This window comes from Bubalus bubalis, chromosome 22 (genome assembly GCF_019923935.1).
Source record: "Bubalus bubalis isolate 160015118507 breed Murrah chromosome 22, NDDB_SH_1, whole genome shotgun sequence".
NCBI classification, from domain to species: domain Eukaryota; kingdom Metazoa; phylum Chordata; class Mammalia; order Artiodactyla; family Bovidae; genus Bubalus; species Bubalus bubalis.
The window spans coordinates 15,764,513-15,778,033 of NC_059178.1; the positions used below are offsets into that span (position 1 = coordinate 15,764,513).

A 13,521-nucleotide genomic window follows, 5' to 3' on the forward strand; every position below is an offset into this window, starting at 1 on the left:
ATTTATTTATTGGTTGTGCCTGGTCTTCATTGCTGCTCTGGGGCTACTCTCCAGTTGCGGTACAAGGGCCTCTCACTGTGTTGGCTTCTCTTGTTGCGGAGCATGGGTTCTACAGCACGCAGGCTTCAGTGGTTCCCCAGCTCTAGAGCACAGGCTCAATAGTTGTGGCACTTGGGTTTAGCTGCTCCGTGCCATGTGGGATCTTCTTGGACCAGGGGTCCAACCCCTGTCTCCTGTGTTGGCAGGTGGATTCTTTACCACTGAACCACCAGGGAACCCTCCAGTGTTTTTCAACTTTGGCATTGTGGTGCCTTGGCCTTACCTGACCATTGTTGGGTGTGTCGTAAGTTTGTTACTAGAGTTTGCCAATCATTTACTTAAAAACATACACTAGGGCTTCCCAGGAGGGTCAGTGGTAATGAATCCGCCTGCCAAGGCAGGAGACATGGGTTCGATCCTTGATCTGGGAAGATCCCACATGCCACAGAGTGACTAAGCCAGAGTGCCACAGCTATCGAGACTGTGCTCTAGGGCCCCGAAAGCACAGCCACTGAAGCCCACGTGCCCTAGAGCCTGTGCTCTGCAACAAGAGAAGCCATCGCAGTGAGCAGCCCGTGGCCACAGCTAGAGAGCAGCCCCCCACCCAAGGCAACTAAGAGGAAAGCCCAGGCAGCACAACCAAGAGTAAAAACAAATAAAAAATCACTGTCTTTTATGCTTGAAATGGGCATGTGTAAAATATACTGCAATAAAGTTGTTAAAAAATAACATACATGAGAGCAGATTTAATATGCCCCCTTTAACTGTGTTACTATTACTTGCTTGCAGTGGTAGAGGAGGAGGAGAAATGACAGTCTGAAACTGGGATTGCTGACAGCCTAGGCCGTGGCAGTCTGTCGAGAGTGAGAACCTCTCTGGCCACACGTTGTAAAGCTGGAGGCCCACTCTTTGAGGGCGGTAGCTATTCCTTTTTATCGTCACATTCTCCCAAGGCCTGTTATATAGTAAACATTCAGTAAATGTTTGTTGAGTAAGGGAAGGTGCAAATTATGAATGAATAATGTGCTATCTCCCAGAGATGTTTTATTTCTCTGAGATGAGGGGATGAAGTTAGGATGAAAGGGAGGTGGAGGACTAATAAGGTTCAAAGCACCACTTAGAATCCTGGACAGAGCGAAAAAAATGCAGGCCTGACCTTAACAGCATTTCCTGTCATTTCCTGTCCAAATGCTTATCTTTGGTGTTTTCCTTTACCCTGTCTCATCTCGGCGTTTAATCCCCCTTGCTGACTCTTCTCCAGAACTCTGTGTCCTCACATTGCCTCTGACTGACCAAACCCAGATGGCCCAGCTCCCTCCCTCAGTCTCCTGACATCTCACCATGTCAGGTGGTCAAGAAGGCCATTGGTGCCCATTATTAGAGTTGCACTTTAAGTTATGAGCAAAAGAGCAAGCTCCATGAGTCAGAGAGCCCCAAATATAAATCTCTATTAATCGAGTTGACTATTATAATTAAATGAGACATAATAGAATTCATCCGGCAGCTATTAATAATATGCACATGGTAATTAGCATTCATAATAAGTACTATTCTGAGCCAACCCAAGCTCTTCCTTCTCTTTGTTAGTTTCCTGTAATCATGCCTGACAGCTTCCTGTAACCTACAGTTTGTTCCTAAAGTCAGATGCCCTGGCACCCCAACTCTGAAAAAGATAAAAGTGAAATGGAGAGGGCACTGGATGTCATCCAGAGGAAGAGGATTTAGGGGGGATAGGGGTGTATGGCAGAGGTATGGCTAGGTGCGGGAGAAGGTGGGTAGGACATCGTTACCAGCCTGCACTGACCCCTCTTCCTCCCCTTGTTTCCATACCAGCCATATCCTACGTTGTCACCGTCTTCACTGGGGATGTCCGGGGGGCCGGGACCAAATCCAAAATCTACTTGGTCATGTATGGGGCCAGAGGGAATAAGAACAGCGGGAAGATCTTCCTGGAGGGCGGTGTGTTTGACCGTGGCCGCACAGATATCTTCAATATTGAGTTGGCTGTCCTCCTCAGCCCCCTGAGCCGGGTTTCCATAGGACACAGCAATGTGGGCGTCAACAGAGGCTGGTACTGTGAGAAGGTAAGGGAGACCCGGGCCTGATTCAGACACTCTCTTCACTTTGCAGATTGTTGTTGTTTTGTTGTTTTAGTCACCAAGTTGCGTCCGACTCTTTTGTGACCCCATTGAATGTAGCCCACAAGGTTCCTCTGTCCATGAGATTTCCCAGGCAAGAATACTGGAGTGGGTGGCCCTTTCTTTCTCCAAGGGATCTTCCTAACCCAGGGATTGAACCAGAGTCTCCTGAATTGGCAGGCAGCTTCTTTACTGCTGACCCTTAACACAGAAAGATGCACTTTACCACTGAGCCACCAGGGAAACCCCTCACTTGCAGCTACAAACTCTAATCTGAATCCTATTTCCTACTTCCTTTGGACGAGTTACAAAGCACATGGGAAATCCCTTTCACGGGGACGCTGGGATGGTAACATGCCCATCTGTCTTGTCTACCTGATGGTTGGGAATGGGGGCTGCTCTGTACATGCAACCAGGGACCAAACACAGGGTAGGTGATCCAGGGGTGTTCAGCTGAGTTATAGTCTGTCCTGACTCCTGATGCAGTGTTCCACTTTAGTTTTTAAATGGCTCCATCAACAAGTATTTTTAAATACATGATTTTAATTGTGGAATACTTATGCTTTAAAGAGTATACATAATAAAAGTAAGATATAGAGAATGATTTAAAAGCTCAAATGTTAATTTTGCCTATCACTTAACTTAAAAGAATATTTCCAATGCTTCTGAAACTCCTCTGTGTCTTTCCCCAATCATATAATCCTCTCTCTCCCAAAGAACATATACTATTAAGAATTTTGTCTATGTGTATATTGTTGGTTACTGGCAGTTTTCACTCAACATTATGCTTTAGAGATCATCTGAATCGATAGCAGAAGCTGTAGACCATCCATTTCCTATCTACTCCATTGCATGAATCGATTTCAATTTGTCTGTTCTTCTATTGATGGACATTTTGGGGTTGTTTCTTGATTTTTGATACTATAAACAATACTTCCATGAAATTGTTGTATGTACATCTTTGTACAAATATGCAGGAGCTTCTCAGGATGGATGTTCTAGGCTGTAAGTGAATATTTATTTCTGAAGCTTTCTGCTAAGTCACTTCAGTAGTGTCTGACTCTGCGACCCCATAGACGACATCCCACCAGGCTCCCCCGTCCCTGGGATTCTCCAGGCAAGAACACTGGAGTGGGTGGCCATTTCTTTCTCCAATGCATGAAAGTAAAAAGTGAAAGTGAAGTCGTTCAGTTGTGTCCGACTCTTCGCGACCCCATGGACTGCAGCCCACCAGGCTCCTCTGTCCATGGATTTTCCAGGCAAGAGTACTGGAGTGGGGTGCCTGAGCTCTCTAGGCTGTTCCATTTATTGATTTAGTTTATTCCTGCACTAATGCATTACTCACTATCTTCACTTTACACCTTTACACTAAGTCTTGGTATCTGCTAGGGCCCACTTTATTGTTCTTCCTCAGGTATATATTGACCTATCCATAAGCCTTTATCTTCCACAGAAATTTTAGAATTTTTTTGCCAAGTTCCATGAAGAACTGCTGAACAGAATGCAACTGGGTCTGTAGACCTATTTGGAAGAACTGACATTGTTACTCTACTAACTTTTCCTATTTATGAACATACAGGACTCCTTAAAATTTAGCTCTTTAATAATTCTCAGTGTAGTTTTATATTTTTCTTAATAAAGGTCTTACATATTTTTGTAAATATATTCATAGAAACTTTTGTTGCTGTTATAAATGGTATCTCTTTAAAAACTATTTATTTATTTACTTTTTGCTGGTGTAGACAGATATAGAAGTACTTTTGTATATTGTTTACATATAGTTATCTTGCTAAACACTGTTATTAAGACTGATCATTTATAGTTTTATTGTTAAGAGTTTTTATTCTGAATTGGTGTTAAACTTTATCTATTGCTTTTTCTGTACTTGATTAGATAGTCAAAATGGTTTTTCTTTTTTATTTATTATGGTGAATTACCAGTTCTTATGGTAGACCAACCCCGAACTTCTATAAGCCAAACTTGGTCATAATGAATTTTAATTTTATGTTTCTGAAATTGATTATCCAACATTTTATATAGAATATATTACATACTAATGTCCATGAGTCACATTGGCCCTTGATTTTCCTTTCTCATACAGTCCTTGTGAGGTTTGATCTTAGAATAAAATGAGAAGCATTTCTTCTCCTGAAAGAAGGTAAAATGCAGTGATCTGGTCAAGATAGTGTGGGATTGTGTGTGCACATCTGCAAGAGAGAGAGAATTACTGATTTAAAAAAAGAAAGTTGTGTTTTTGTTTTCTTAGTTATAAAATTGGGGCTTCCCCAGTGGCTTAGTGGTAAAAGAACCTGTCTGCAACGCAGGAGATATGTGAGTCACAAGTTTGATCCTGGGTTGGGAAGATCCACTTGAGGAGGAAATGGTAGTATTCTTGCTGGGGAAAATCTCGTGGACAGAGAAGCCTGGCAGTTATAGAATTATTCAAGCTTTCAAAATTTTCTCTTCAATCTGAATGAGCTATATTTTTCTTGGAATATGTGTATTTGTAGACTTCAAATGTCCTGATATAAAGTCATATACAGTATTCCCTTACTTTTTAACCTCCACTACATCTGTAATTATAATCTTATTTTCATTCCTAACATCAGTTATTCAGATATTCTTGCTTTTTAAAAATATAATTCTCACAAAAGTTTATTTAGCCCTTTCATATAACCAACATTTTTCTTTGTTTATATTCTATCTTTATTTTCTATTTTATTGTTCTTTATTATCTCTTCTAAATTTCTCTAGGTTTCAGTTGTTGCTATTTTTTATAAATTCTTAAATTGTATTCTTAGCTCATTCAATTTTAGCCTTCTTCTTTTCTCATAGTATAAATTTTGATACTATAATTTTCTCCCAAAATAGTGCTGAACCCGTACCCCACATGTTATACTTGTGTTATCATTCAGTTTGATTTTATTGTTTCATTTTAAAATTCAACTTCATTGGGGTATAACTGGCATAAATAAAAATGCATTATTTTGAACTGTACTGCTCTTTGAGTTTTAATGAATTCATATACACTCATGTAACCATTACCAGAATTAATATATGAAATGTTTCCATTACCCAACTTGTTCCTTGTTCTCCCTCCCAGTCAATCTCCACAATTCCAAGCAACCACAGATCCCATTTCAGTCATTAAAGACTAGATTTGTCTTTTCTAGCACTGTTTCAGGTATTAGTACTTCTTTCTTCTTATTGTTAAGTAGTATTCCATTGTAAGGATATACAACATTTTGTTTATTCATTCAACTATTTGTGTATGTTTAGGTCATTTCCAGGTTTTGTTTTTTATTTGCTACTATGAATGAAGTGCTATGAACATTCATGTCCAAGTTTTTTAACGGGCATGTTTGTAATTTCACTGGGTAAATACCTAAGAGTCGAATTTCTGTATTCTATGGTAAATATGCATTTAATTTACAAAAGTCTTTTAGACTATATTCAAAGGGGCTACACAATTTTGTATGCCCACCAGCATTGTATGAAAATCCCAGTTGTTTTATAGCCTCACCATCACTTAGTAATGCCAATCTTTAAAATTTTTAGGTATTTTTATGGATATGTAATGGAATTTAATTTGGTTTTAATCTACATACCTCTGATGACCACTTACATTGAACATTATTTTTTTATATTCTTATTGATCACTTGTATATCTTCCTTTCTTTTTACCCCTTTTAATTTTTTTATCTTTTTATTGTTGAATTGTGAGTTCTTTGTGTATTCTTGATTCAAGTTCTATGACAGAACTATATATCTATATATGAATATATAATATATAATTATGTTATATAATATGTATTTTAAATATGATATCCAACTCTTTGGGATCCCATGGACTGTAGCCCACCAGGCTCCTGTGTCCATGAAATTCTCCAGGCAAGAATACTGGAGTGGGTCGCCATTCCCTTCTCCAGGGGATCTTCCCGACCCAGGGATCAGACCTGGGTCTTTCACATTGCAGGCAGATTCTTTATTATCTAAGCCACCAGGGAAGCCCATGATATACATTATATATAAACAATCTCCCAGTATGTGGGTTGCCTTCTCATTTTCTTTTTTTTAATTTATTTTTTAATTGAAACCAAATTGCTTTATAATGTGTTGGTTTCTGCCATACAACAACACTAATCAGTCATAATTATATATGTGTGTGCTCAGTTGCTCCGTTGTGTCCAACTCTTTGCAACCCTATGGACTGTAACCTGCCAGGTTCCTCTGTCCATGAGATTCTCCAGGCAAGAATCCTGGAGACGGTTGCCATGCTCTCCTCCAGGGCATCTTCCCAACCTATGGATCAAACCCACATCTACTGCACTGTAGGTGTAGTCTTGACCACTGAGCCACCGGGGAAGACCCAATTATATATATATATATCCCCGCTCTCTTTGGAGCCTCCTTCCCGCCCCGCACCCCCACCCCGCCCAGGTCAGGCTGGGCTCCCTTTATTTTACAGCAACTTCCCACTAGCTGTTATTTTACACACTGTAGTATATACATGTTGAAGTTACTTTCTCAACTCAACCCACCCGCTCCTTCCCCTGCTGCATCCACAAGCCCATTCTCTACATCTGTGTCTTCATTCCTTTTCTGCAATAGGTTCATCAGTCCCATTTTTCCTAGATTCCATATATATGAGTTAATATACAATACTTGTTTTTTCCTTTCTGACTTACTTTACTTTGTATGAGAGGCTCAAGGTCCATCCAACTCACCACAACTGACTCAAATTCATATATATTCATTCATATACATTCACAAATTCATTCCTTTTTATGGCTGAGTAACATTTCATTGTATATATGTACCACAACTTTTTTATCCATTCATCCGTTGATGGACATCTAGGTTGCTTCCAGGCCCTGGTTTTTGTAAATAGTACTGTAGTGAGCACTGGGGTACATGTGTCTTTTTTATATTATGATTTTCTCATGGTTTATGCCCAGTAGTGGGGTTGCTGGGTCATATGGTAGCTTTATTCCTAGTTTTTTAAGGACTCTCCATACTGTTCTCCATAATTTGCCATTTCATTTTCTTAATGTTTTTGAAGAGCAGAAGCTTTTAATATTGATGAAAGGCAATTTATCAATTTTTTCTTCTATGATTTGTGATTTTTTGGTTCTTTTTGTCATTCCATTTGAAATTCTTTCATTACCCATTATTTATTTTGAAATGTAATTTTTAGGTTCCAAATACATTTTGCTTTTTATGTTTTTGTTATTTATTTCAACATTGTTTTAATCAGGAAACATTAATGATGCTATTTAAATTTTTTTGAGATTTACTTTACAATGCACTTCAACCTATGCACATAATTCCAACAGCTGAATTTAAGTTTTTGATTTTATTTATAAATTCAGTTTGCTACTTTTGTTATTTGAATCTTCTGTCTCCTTAATAGCATTTTGTCTGTTTGATTTATTAACTACTAAGACAGATGTATTGAAATTTCCAATGTCAATGGTAGATATTTAAATTTCTTACTATAGAACTAACAATTTTCGCTGTGTATGGTTTGAAGCTACATTATGAAATATAGAGTTATTTTAACCTTCTGGTGAATTGAATCTATGCCACAATCCAATCTGATACTATCTTTTTCATAAATTTAGTCCACTTGTATTTATTACAATAACTGACATGTCTGTTTGTCCTGCTTTTACTTTTCTTCCCTTTTTTTGATAAATTGATTGGTTTCCTTGATAGTGATTTGGAAATTATACACTATTTCTGGTTTTTTAGTGGTTACTATTGAAATTTTAGCATACATACTTACTGTGAAAAGACCTAAATTTAATCACCATCTCTGTTTCCCTCTTAGACAATTCAAGAATCTCAGAAATTTCTAATGGTAATAATCCTGCATCTAGGTTGTATGCTATTTTTGCCTAGTATTTTAGTTCTATTTTAAATTATTTTTAAATCCACACAATATATGTTGTTTTGTAGAGTCATTATTTGTTCAGATTTGCCAGCGTGTTTGCTTGCCAATTCTTCTTGCATTGAAGACCTCTTTTCTGGTGTCAGATTTCTTCTTGCTGCTAAACTTCCTTTAGAAGTTCCTTTGGTTAAATAAGGTCTATCCGTGGTAAACTCTGTTTTAGTTTATCTGAAAATTATTTTATTTCATTTTCATTCCTGAAAGAAATTTTGGGATACAGAACTCTAGGCTGAATTCTAATTCCCTTATCCCCCAATATCATCTGGCTTCCGTTAGTCCAGTTGCCATTTGTCTGTTTTTTTCTTGATGTTCCTAAGATTCCTGTCTTTGGCATTCTGATGCTTCTTTTCAAAGCATCTAGGTGTGTCTGGGTTAGATAGACTGCCATGTTCTAAACCTATGATTTCAGAATGTGAGTAGAGATGGACAAGGTGTAGGAGAGAAGGTTGAATAAGGATCAAGCTCTGAAAAGGGTGGTTAGTTTTCATATTAAATTATAGATATTAATTATCTTTTATGTGATTGACTTTTTCTGTAAGACAAATATAGGGTATTAATTTAGTATTCTAGTTGTTTGGTTCAGACTGAGACTTTAGGATGCACACAAGGAAGTATGGTGTTCAAAAAGAGTGTGTGTATAGAGAAAAATGTTTGATATTTGCACTAGTAAATTGGAGTATGTATGATACCTTCTTGGGAAGATTTCCTAGAGGAGGTCTTTCTTGATCCAAAATTTAACGAGATAGGCTATATGACCCTAAAGGTGAGGCTAAGGAGGCTGTTGAACATTGCAAGGAAGTCCCGGTCAGGGGACTTGCTGCAGAAGATGTCATCTTCTCGCCCAGGTGGTGATTCTGTGCCCCTTCACTGGCATCCAGCAGACCTTCCCTTGCAGCAACTGGCTGGATGAGAAGAAGGCGGATGGACTGATCGAGAGGCAGCTCTATGAGATGGTGTCTCTCAGGAAGAAGAGATTGAAAAGTAGGTGGAGGGGCCTGGAGCCAACAAAGGCCAGGATCAGACCACTGGGTCCCCCTGCTTCTCAATTTTCCTCTGGAAAGGAAAGGGTCCCCCAGGGAGCTCAGTTCTCCAAGGCACAGGCCGCACAGAGTTATATTCATGGCACCAAGGTAGATACTCCAGCAGCCCCAAATTGATACACTGCTGTGATGGGCTAGTTGTTGAACTGAATGGTCGAACAGAGTGCACTCTGAATGTACTGGCCAGTCTGGGTGGAGTCTATTCTTGCCCCTACTTAAAACTTACTAACAGACTCTCACCAGGAGACACAGACGTAAGGAACAGACTTTTGGACTCAGTGGGAGAAGGCAAGGGTGGGATGATTTGAGAGAATAACATTGAAACATATACATTATCATACGTAAAACAGATGACCAATGTGAGTTCAATACACAAAGCAGGGCACCCAAAGCCAGTGCTCCGGAACAAGCTAGAGGGATAGAGTGGGGAGGGACGTGTGAAGGGGGTTCAGATGAGGGGGACACATGTATACCTATGGCTTATTCATGTTGATGTATGGCAAAAGTCAACACAGTATTGTAAGTTTTAATCTTCCAATTAAAATATTAATTAATTTTAAAGAAATGAACATTAAGGCATGCACTTTGAAATAGCAAGGAATCCATCATTCCCTAAATTTGGTACTTGCTATTACATAATGGGAGAGTGGGACACGACTGCATACAACCTGCATTTCAGTCTTGATCACCTTTAATGTGCTCATTTTCCCCACTGGAAGCATGAAAATCTTTTCACTTTTTGAAGTTTATGGTGCAACTGGACCTATCTCTGCAGAATTCCCATGGTCCCTGTGGGTCTGGACAACCGACTTGAAGAAAGCTGGTTCCAACTCTCCTATCTTCATCCAGATTTATGGGCAGAAAGGGCGGACAGATGAGATCCTTCTGAATCCCAACAACAAGTGGTTCAAACCCGGCATAATTGAGAAATTTAGGGTAGGAAGGAAGTGTGATGGGGTGGGATGGAGGAAGGAGGAAGGGGTGTAAGATGTATTTGTCATGGGATTCTGGTTTTCAAAGCCAGGTTTGGATCGAGTTTGAAGACAAAAAGGTAAAATAGAGTCCCCAGACCCCTGCAGGAGTGCCACATTTAATCTATAGGCAATGCATTGGGGTGTAGTTTAGATCTGGCCCTTTATCTGAATCAAACAGTTCCAAACAAAGCACGGGAGAAGAAGCAAGTATGGAATGGCTTTGGGCATCCAGGAGCCTGGCGACTTGGGGAATCATTGTAGAACAGAGACCCGGAGCCCAGTTAGTGTCAAACAGCCCAACCTGGACTGAATTAGAGTGAGGAGCCAATTTAAGGGAAAGTATACATTTTAGAACATTTAAAAATAAGTTCAGCTTTAAATTTTCGATATGTATATAAGTAGAGCAGGGCTTGTTTTGCCAACGGAAGTGCTGCTCTGACCTTTAGGTAAGAATAATTTTGTAATTTGTGGCTCTCTTTTCAGAGCACCCTGTTTGAGCTTCTATTATACCTTCAGTTCACTGCTCGTTATGTATTTGTCTTCTCAGCTAGATTTTGAGCCCCTGGGAGAGGGCATGACCACTGTATTGATCTTTTTGTCTGTTTCAGTGCCCAGCAGAGTCCTGGGGCTGTGGGCCTGTGTTAATTTGCAGGGCTGCCATATAGATTTTGTAACTGAAAGCTTATCATTTGGAAGATTTCCTTTAGTCAGGATCCTACTGTGGGTCAGTTATTTTTGTTCAGTTTCACCAGCCCAGGCTGAACCCTGGATCTACAGCTGTCTCACCCTCATGTGCCATTGGTTAAAGGAGCACAAAAAGATAGAGTATATGAGGGTGGTTTGAAGTAAACCCTGCCTTGATGCTGAAAAAACAACTCAAAGCAGGTGCCCTCCTGGCAGGGGCTCAGCTATGAGGATAAATACATTTCACTTGATTCTGTCCATGCAAACCTTGTTATTTCTCACCATAGATTGAGCTCCCAGACCTTGGCAGGTTTTATAAGATTCGGGTATGGCATGATAAAAGGAATCCTGGTTCTGGATGGCATTTAGAAAAGGTGAGATGACCATTTTGGGGTTGGAAGGTGATTCGGAGAGGAACCAACATGGTTTCTTTCTAATGACCTTGTCTTATTAGTTTGCCTTTATCTGTTGGAAGTGTGGATGGGGAAGGGTTACAGTGAGACCTAAAATTGGACACATGATGCATAGAATTCCTGATGAGGACAGGACTTCCAAAGTAGGCTAAAAAGATGCTTAGGTTTCAAGAGACTTGCCTTGTGTCCCAGTCATCTGGCTGCCAGGCAACTGTGGGTCTCTGGGGGACCAGAGGGATAAATATTAATCTGGCACTCCATCTTCCACAAGAGTCCTCTCTGGGGGGACGGCCTCATCCTCCTTGAGATGAACTAGCAGAACAGGAACCTCAAGGCATGGATGAATATCTCTAGTACACCCACTTGCTCACCCCAGGACTTGTTTCCAGATGACCCTGATGAACACTCTGACCAAGGACAAGTATAACTTCAACTGTAATCGCTGGCTGGATGCCAATGAGGATGACAATGAGATCGTTAGGGAAATGACTGCTGAAGGCCCAACAGTACGGAGGATAATGGGCAGTAAGTACTGACGGGCTCTTATCCTGGGGGAGGTAGTGGTATGGGGGGTGTGTGTGCCAATAGGAGTCTGACTCATGAGCTGTAGTCTTATCCGCTATGCAGAATCAGGCTCCCTTTGAATGAGGAATGAGTTTATAAGATCCTATACCCAAGATAGGCTTGTAGGAACCATCTCCAAGGCATGATGCTAAAGCTCTCTGATGATGGGTATGGGTGAGAAGGGGGAGATTTCTGGGTCTTCAGGTTGGCTGTGAGACAATGAGAAGAATCCACACTGAACAATATTTCTCCAGACACTCTGGAGAAGCATCCTCTTCAAATTATTCATGAGATGCTCTTCAAAAAAGGAAGGCTGGATCTGGGTTCTTACAGCCATACTCAACTGCTCCCTTGTGAATCCTCTATTTCTGTTTGAGGCTAGTAGGAGAGAGCTGAGCTTTTAATCTGAAGTCATCCACAGTCAAAGAGGTAAGCAAGACCATTTTGCTTCTAGGTGGTACCACCACAGTGCTGGCAAGCGCATGGCATATGTCCTATCCTTTTCCCTTGGCAGACATTACTGAGCAATCACATCATTCTTTCCCATCGAGTCTGAAGTGAGCTTTATGGCCCTCAATATGGCACTGCAAGCAAATATTAGCAATTGATCAGAATTAGCACTTAAGATAATTAAGCGCAAAATTAATTTGAAAAATTGCAGAAAGTTAAGTCTATATAGAAAACAACATCACCCATCGTTCCTGAAGTCCTTCTAAGTATCTGGATAATGTCACTTCTCAGGCATTTGCACATCCAGTAGAAGCTGTCTCTCTCTCTATATGTATACATGTAAAGAGGGATCACCCTGTTAGTTCAATTAGGCAATGCTTGCAATTCATACTATTTTATGATGCTTCTTCAATTTTAATTAAAATATATAACTATGGAATATTTGTGTTCAAAGATCCTTAGAATAGCTTGATGCACATAAGGAAACCGAGGAAGTTCTTGCCCTGATGATACAGTTAGAGGCAGAGTGGGACCTAGATCAAGATCTCTTACCTTGTCAGTGACTGTACTCGGCCTTTTCACATTCAGTAGTAGTTTCTTTGGCAGCAAGGCAGTCATCTCCCTGAAAATATGATAAATAATATGATCCCTGCTCAGCCTCCAATTAGGACTTTATATAAAACATAGCCCAAGGCAGAAATACACCTACTGTTACCTGGTCTGCCCTCTTTATGTGCCAGAATTGAGCCTGTAGATATGAACAATTGAGGAGAAGGGCTTGAGATCTGTTTTCTAAATCCTGCCAACCAGTCCTCATGAGATTAGCTCCTCACTCCCCATTTCTGAAGTCACCGGGTGCTGTCATTCCTGAGACTTTTTGCAAGGTTGCTTTGTGAATTTCACAACTGACTGCTCTAATAATTCTCTCCGTCTGTTAAGTCATGGGACCTCAAACTTCAGCATTATCACCTAGAGGGCTTCTTGAAACACAGATTGCTGTGCCCCACCCATGGATTTTCTAATTCAGTGGGTCTGGGGTGGGGAGCTCAGGAATTTGTTTATCCAACAAATTGCTAGGGGCCCTGGTGAGGACCCACTGTGCTAAGGCATTAGTCACTTTTCTAGCTGTGCCCCAGCTTCTGAAATTTGGCTGCTGTTGTCTATATTCTTCCCTCTCCCCACGCTTTATTGGTGACAATTTTATGTTTGGTTAAATCTTTAAAATTCCGGTATGCTGTCATTCTAGTGAGATTTTTTTTTTTTTTC

The 13,521-nt window shown here is 40.2% G+C and overlaps 1 protein-coding gene across 2 annotated transcripts in view; it reads left to right on the top strand.

Moving 5' to 3' along the window:
* Window positions 1-13,521, top strand: part of LOXHD1 (lipoxygenase homology PLAT domains 1) — a 195,615-nt gene that overhangs the window by 57,103 nt on the left and 124,991 nt on the right. For both annotated transcript variants that reach the window (XM_025273259.3, XM_044934547.2), the window contains exons 8-12: window positions 1,873-2,123; window positions 8,976-9,111; window positions 9,946-10,106; window positions 11,116-11,202; window positions 11,631-11,766. In XM_025273259.3, coding sequence (XP_025129044.3) covers window positions 1,873-2,123; window positions 8,976-9,111; window positions 9,946-10,106; window positions 11,116-11,202; window positions 11,631-11,766 — 771 coding nt within the window. The remainder of the gene's footprint in view (window positions 1-1,872; window positions 2,124-8,975; window positions 9,112-9,945; window positions 10,107-11,115; window positions 11,203-11,630; window positions 11,767-13,521) is intronic.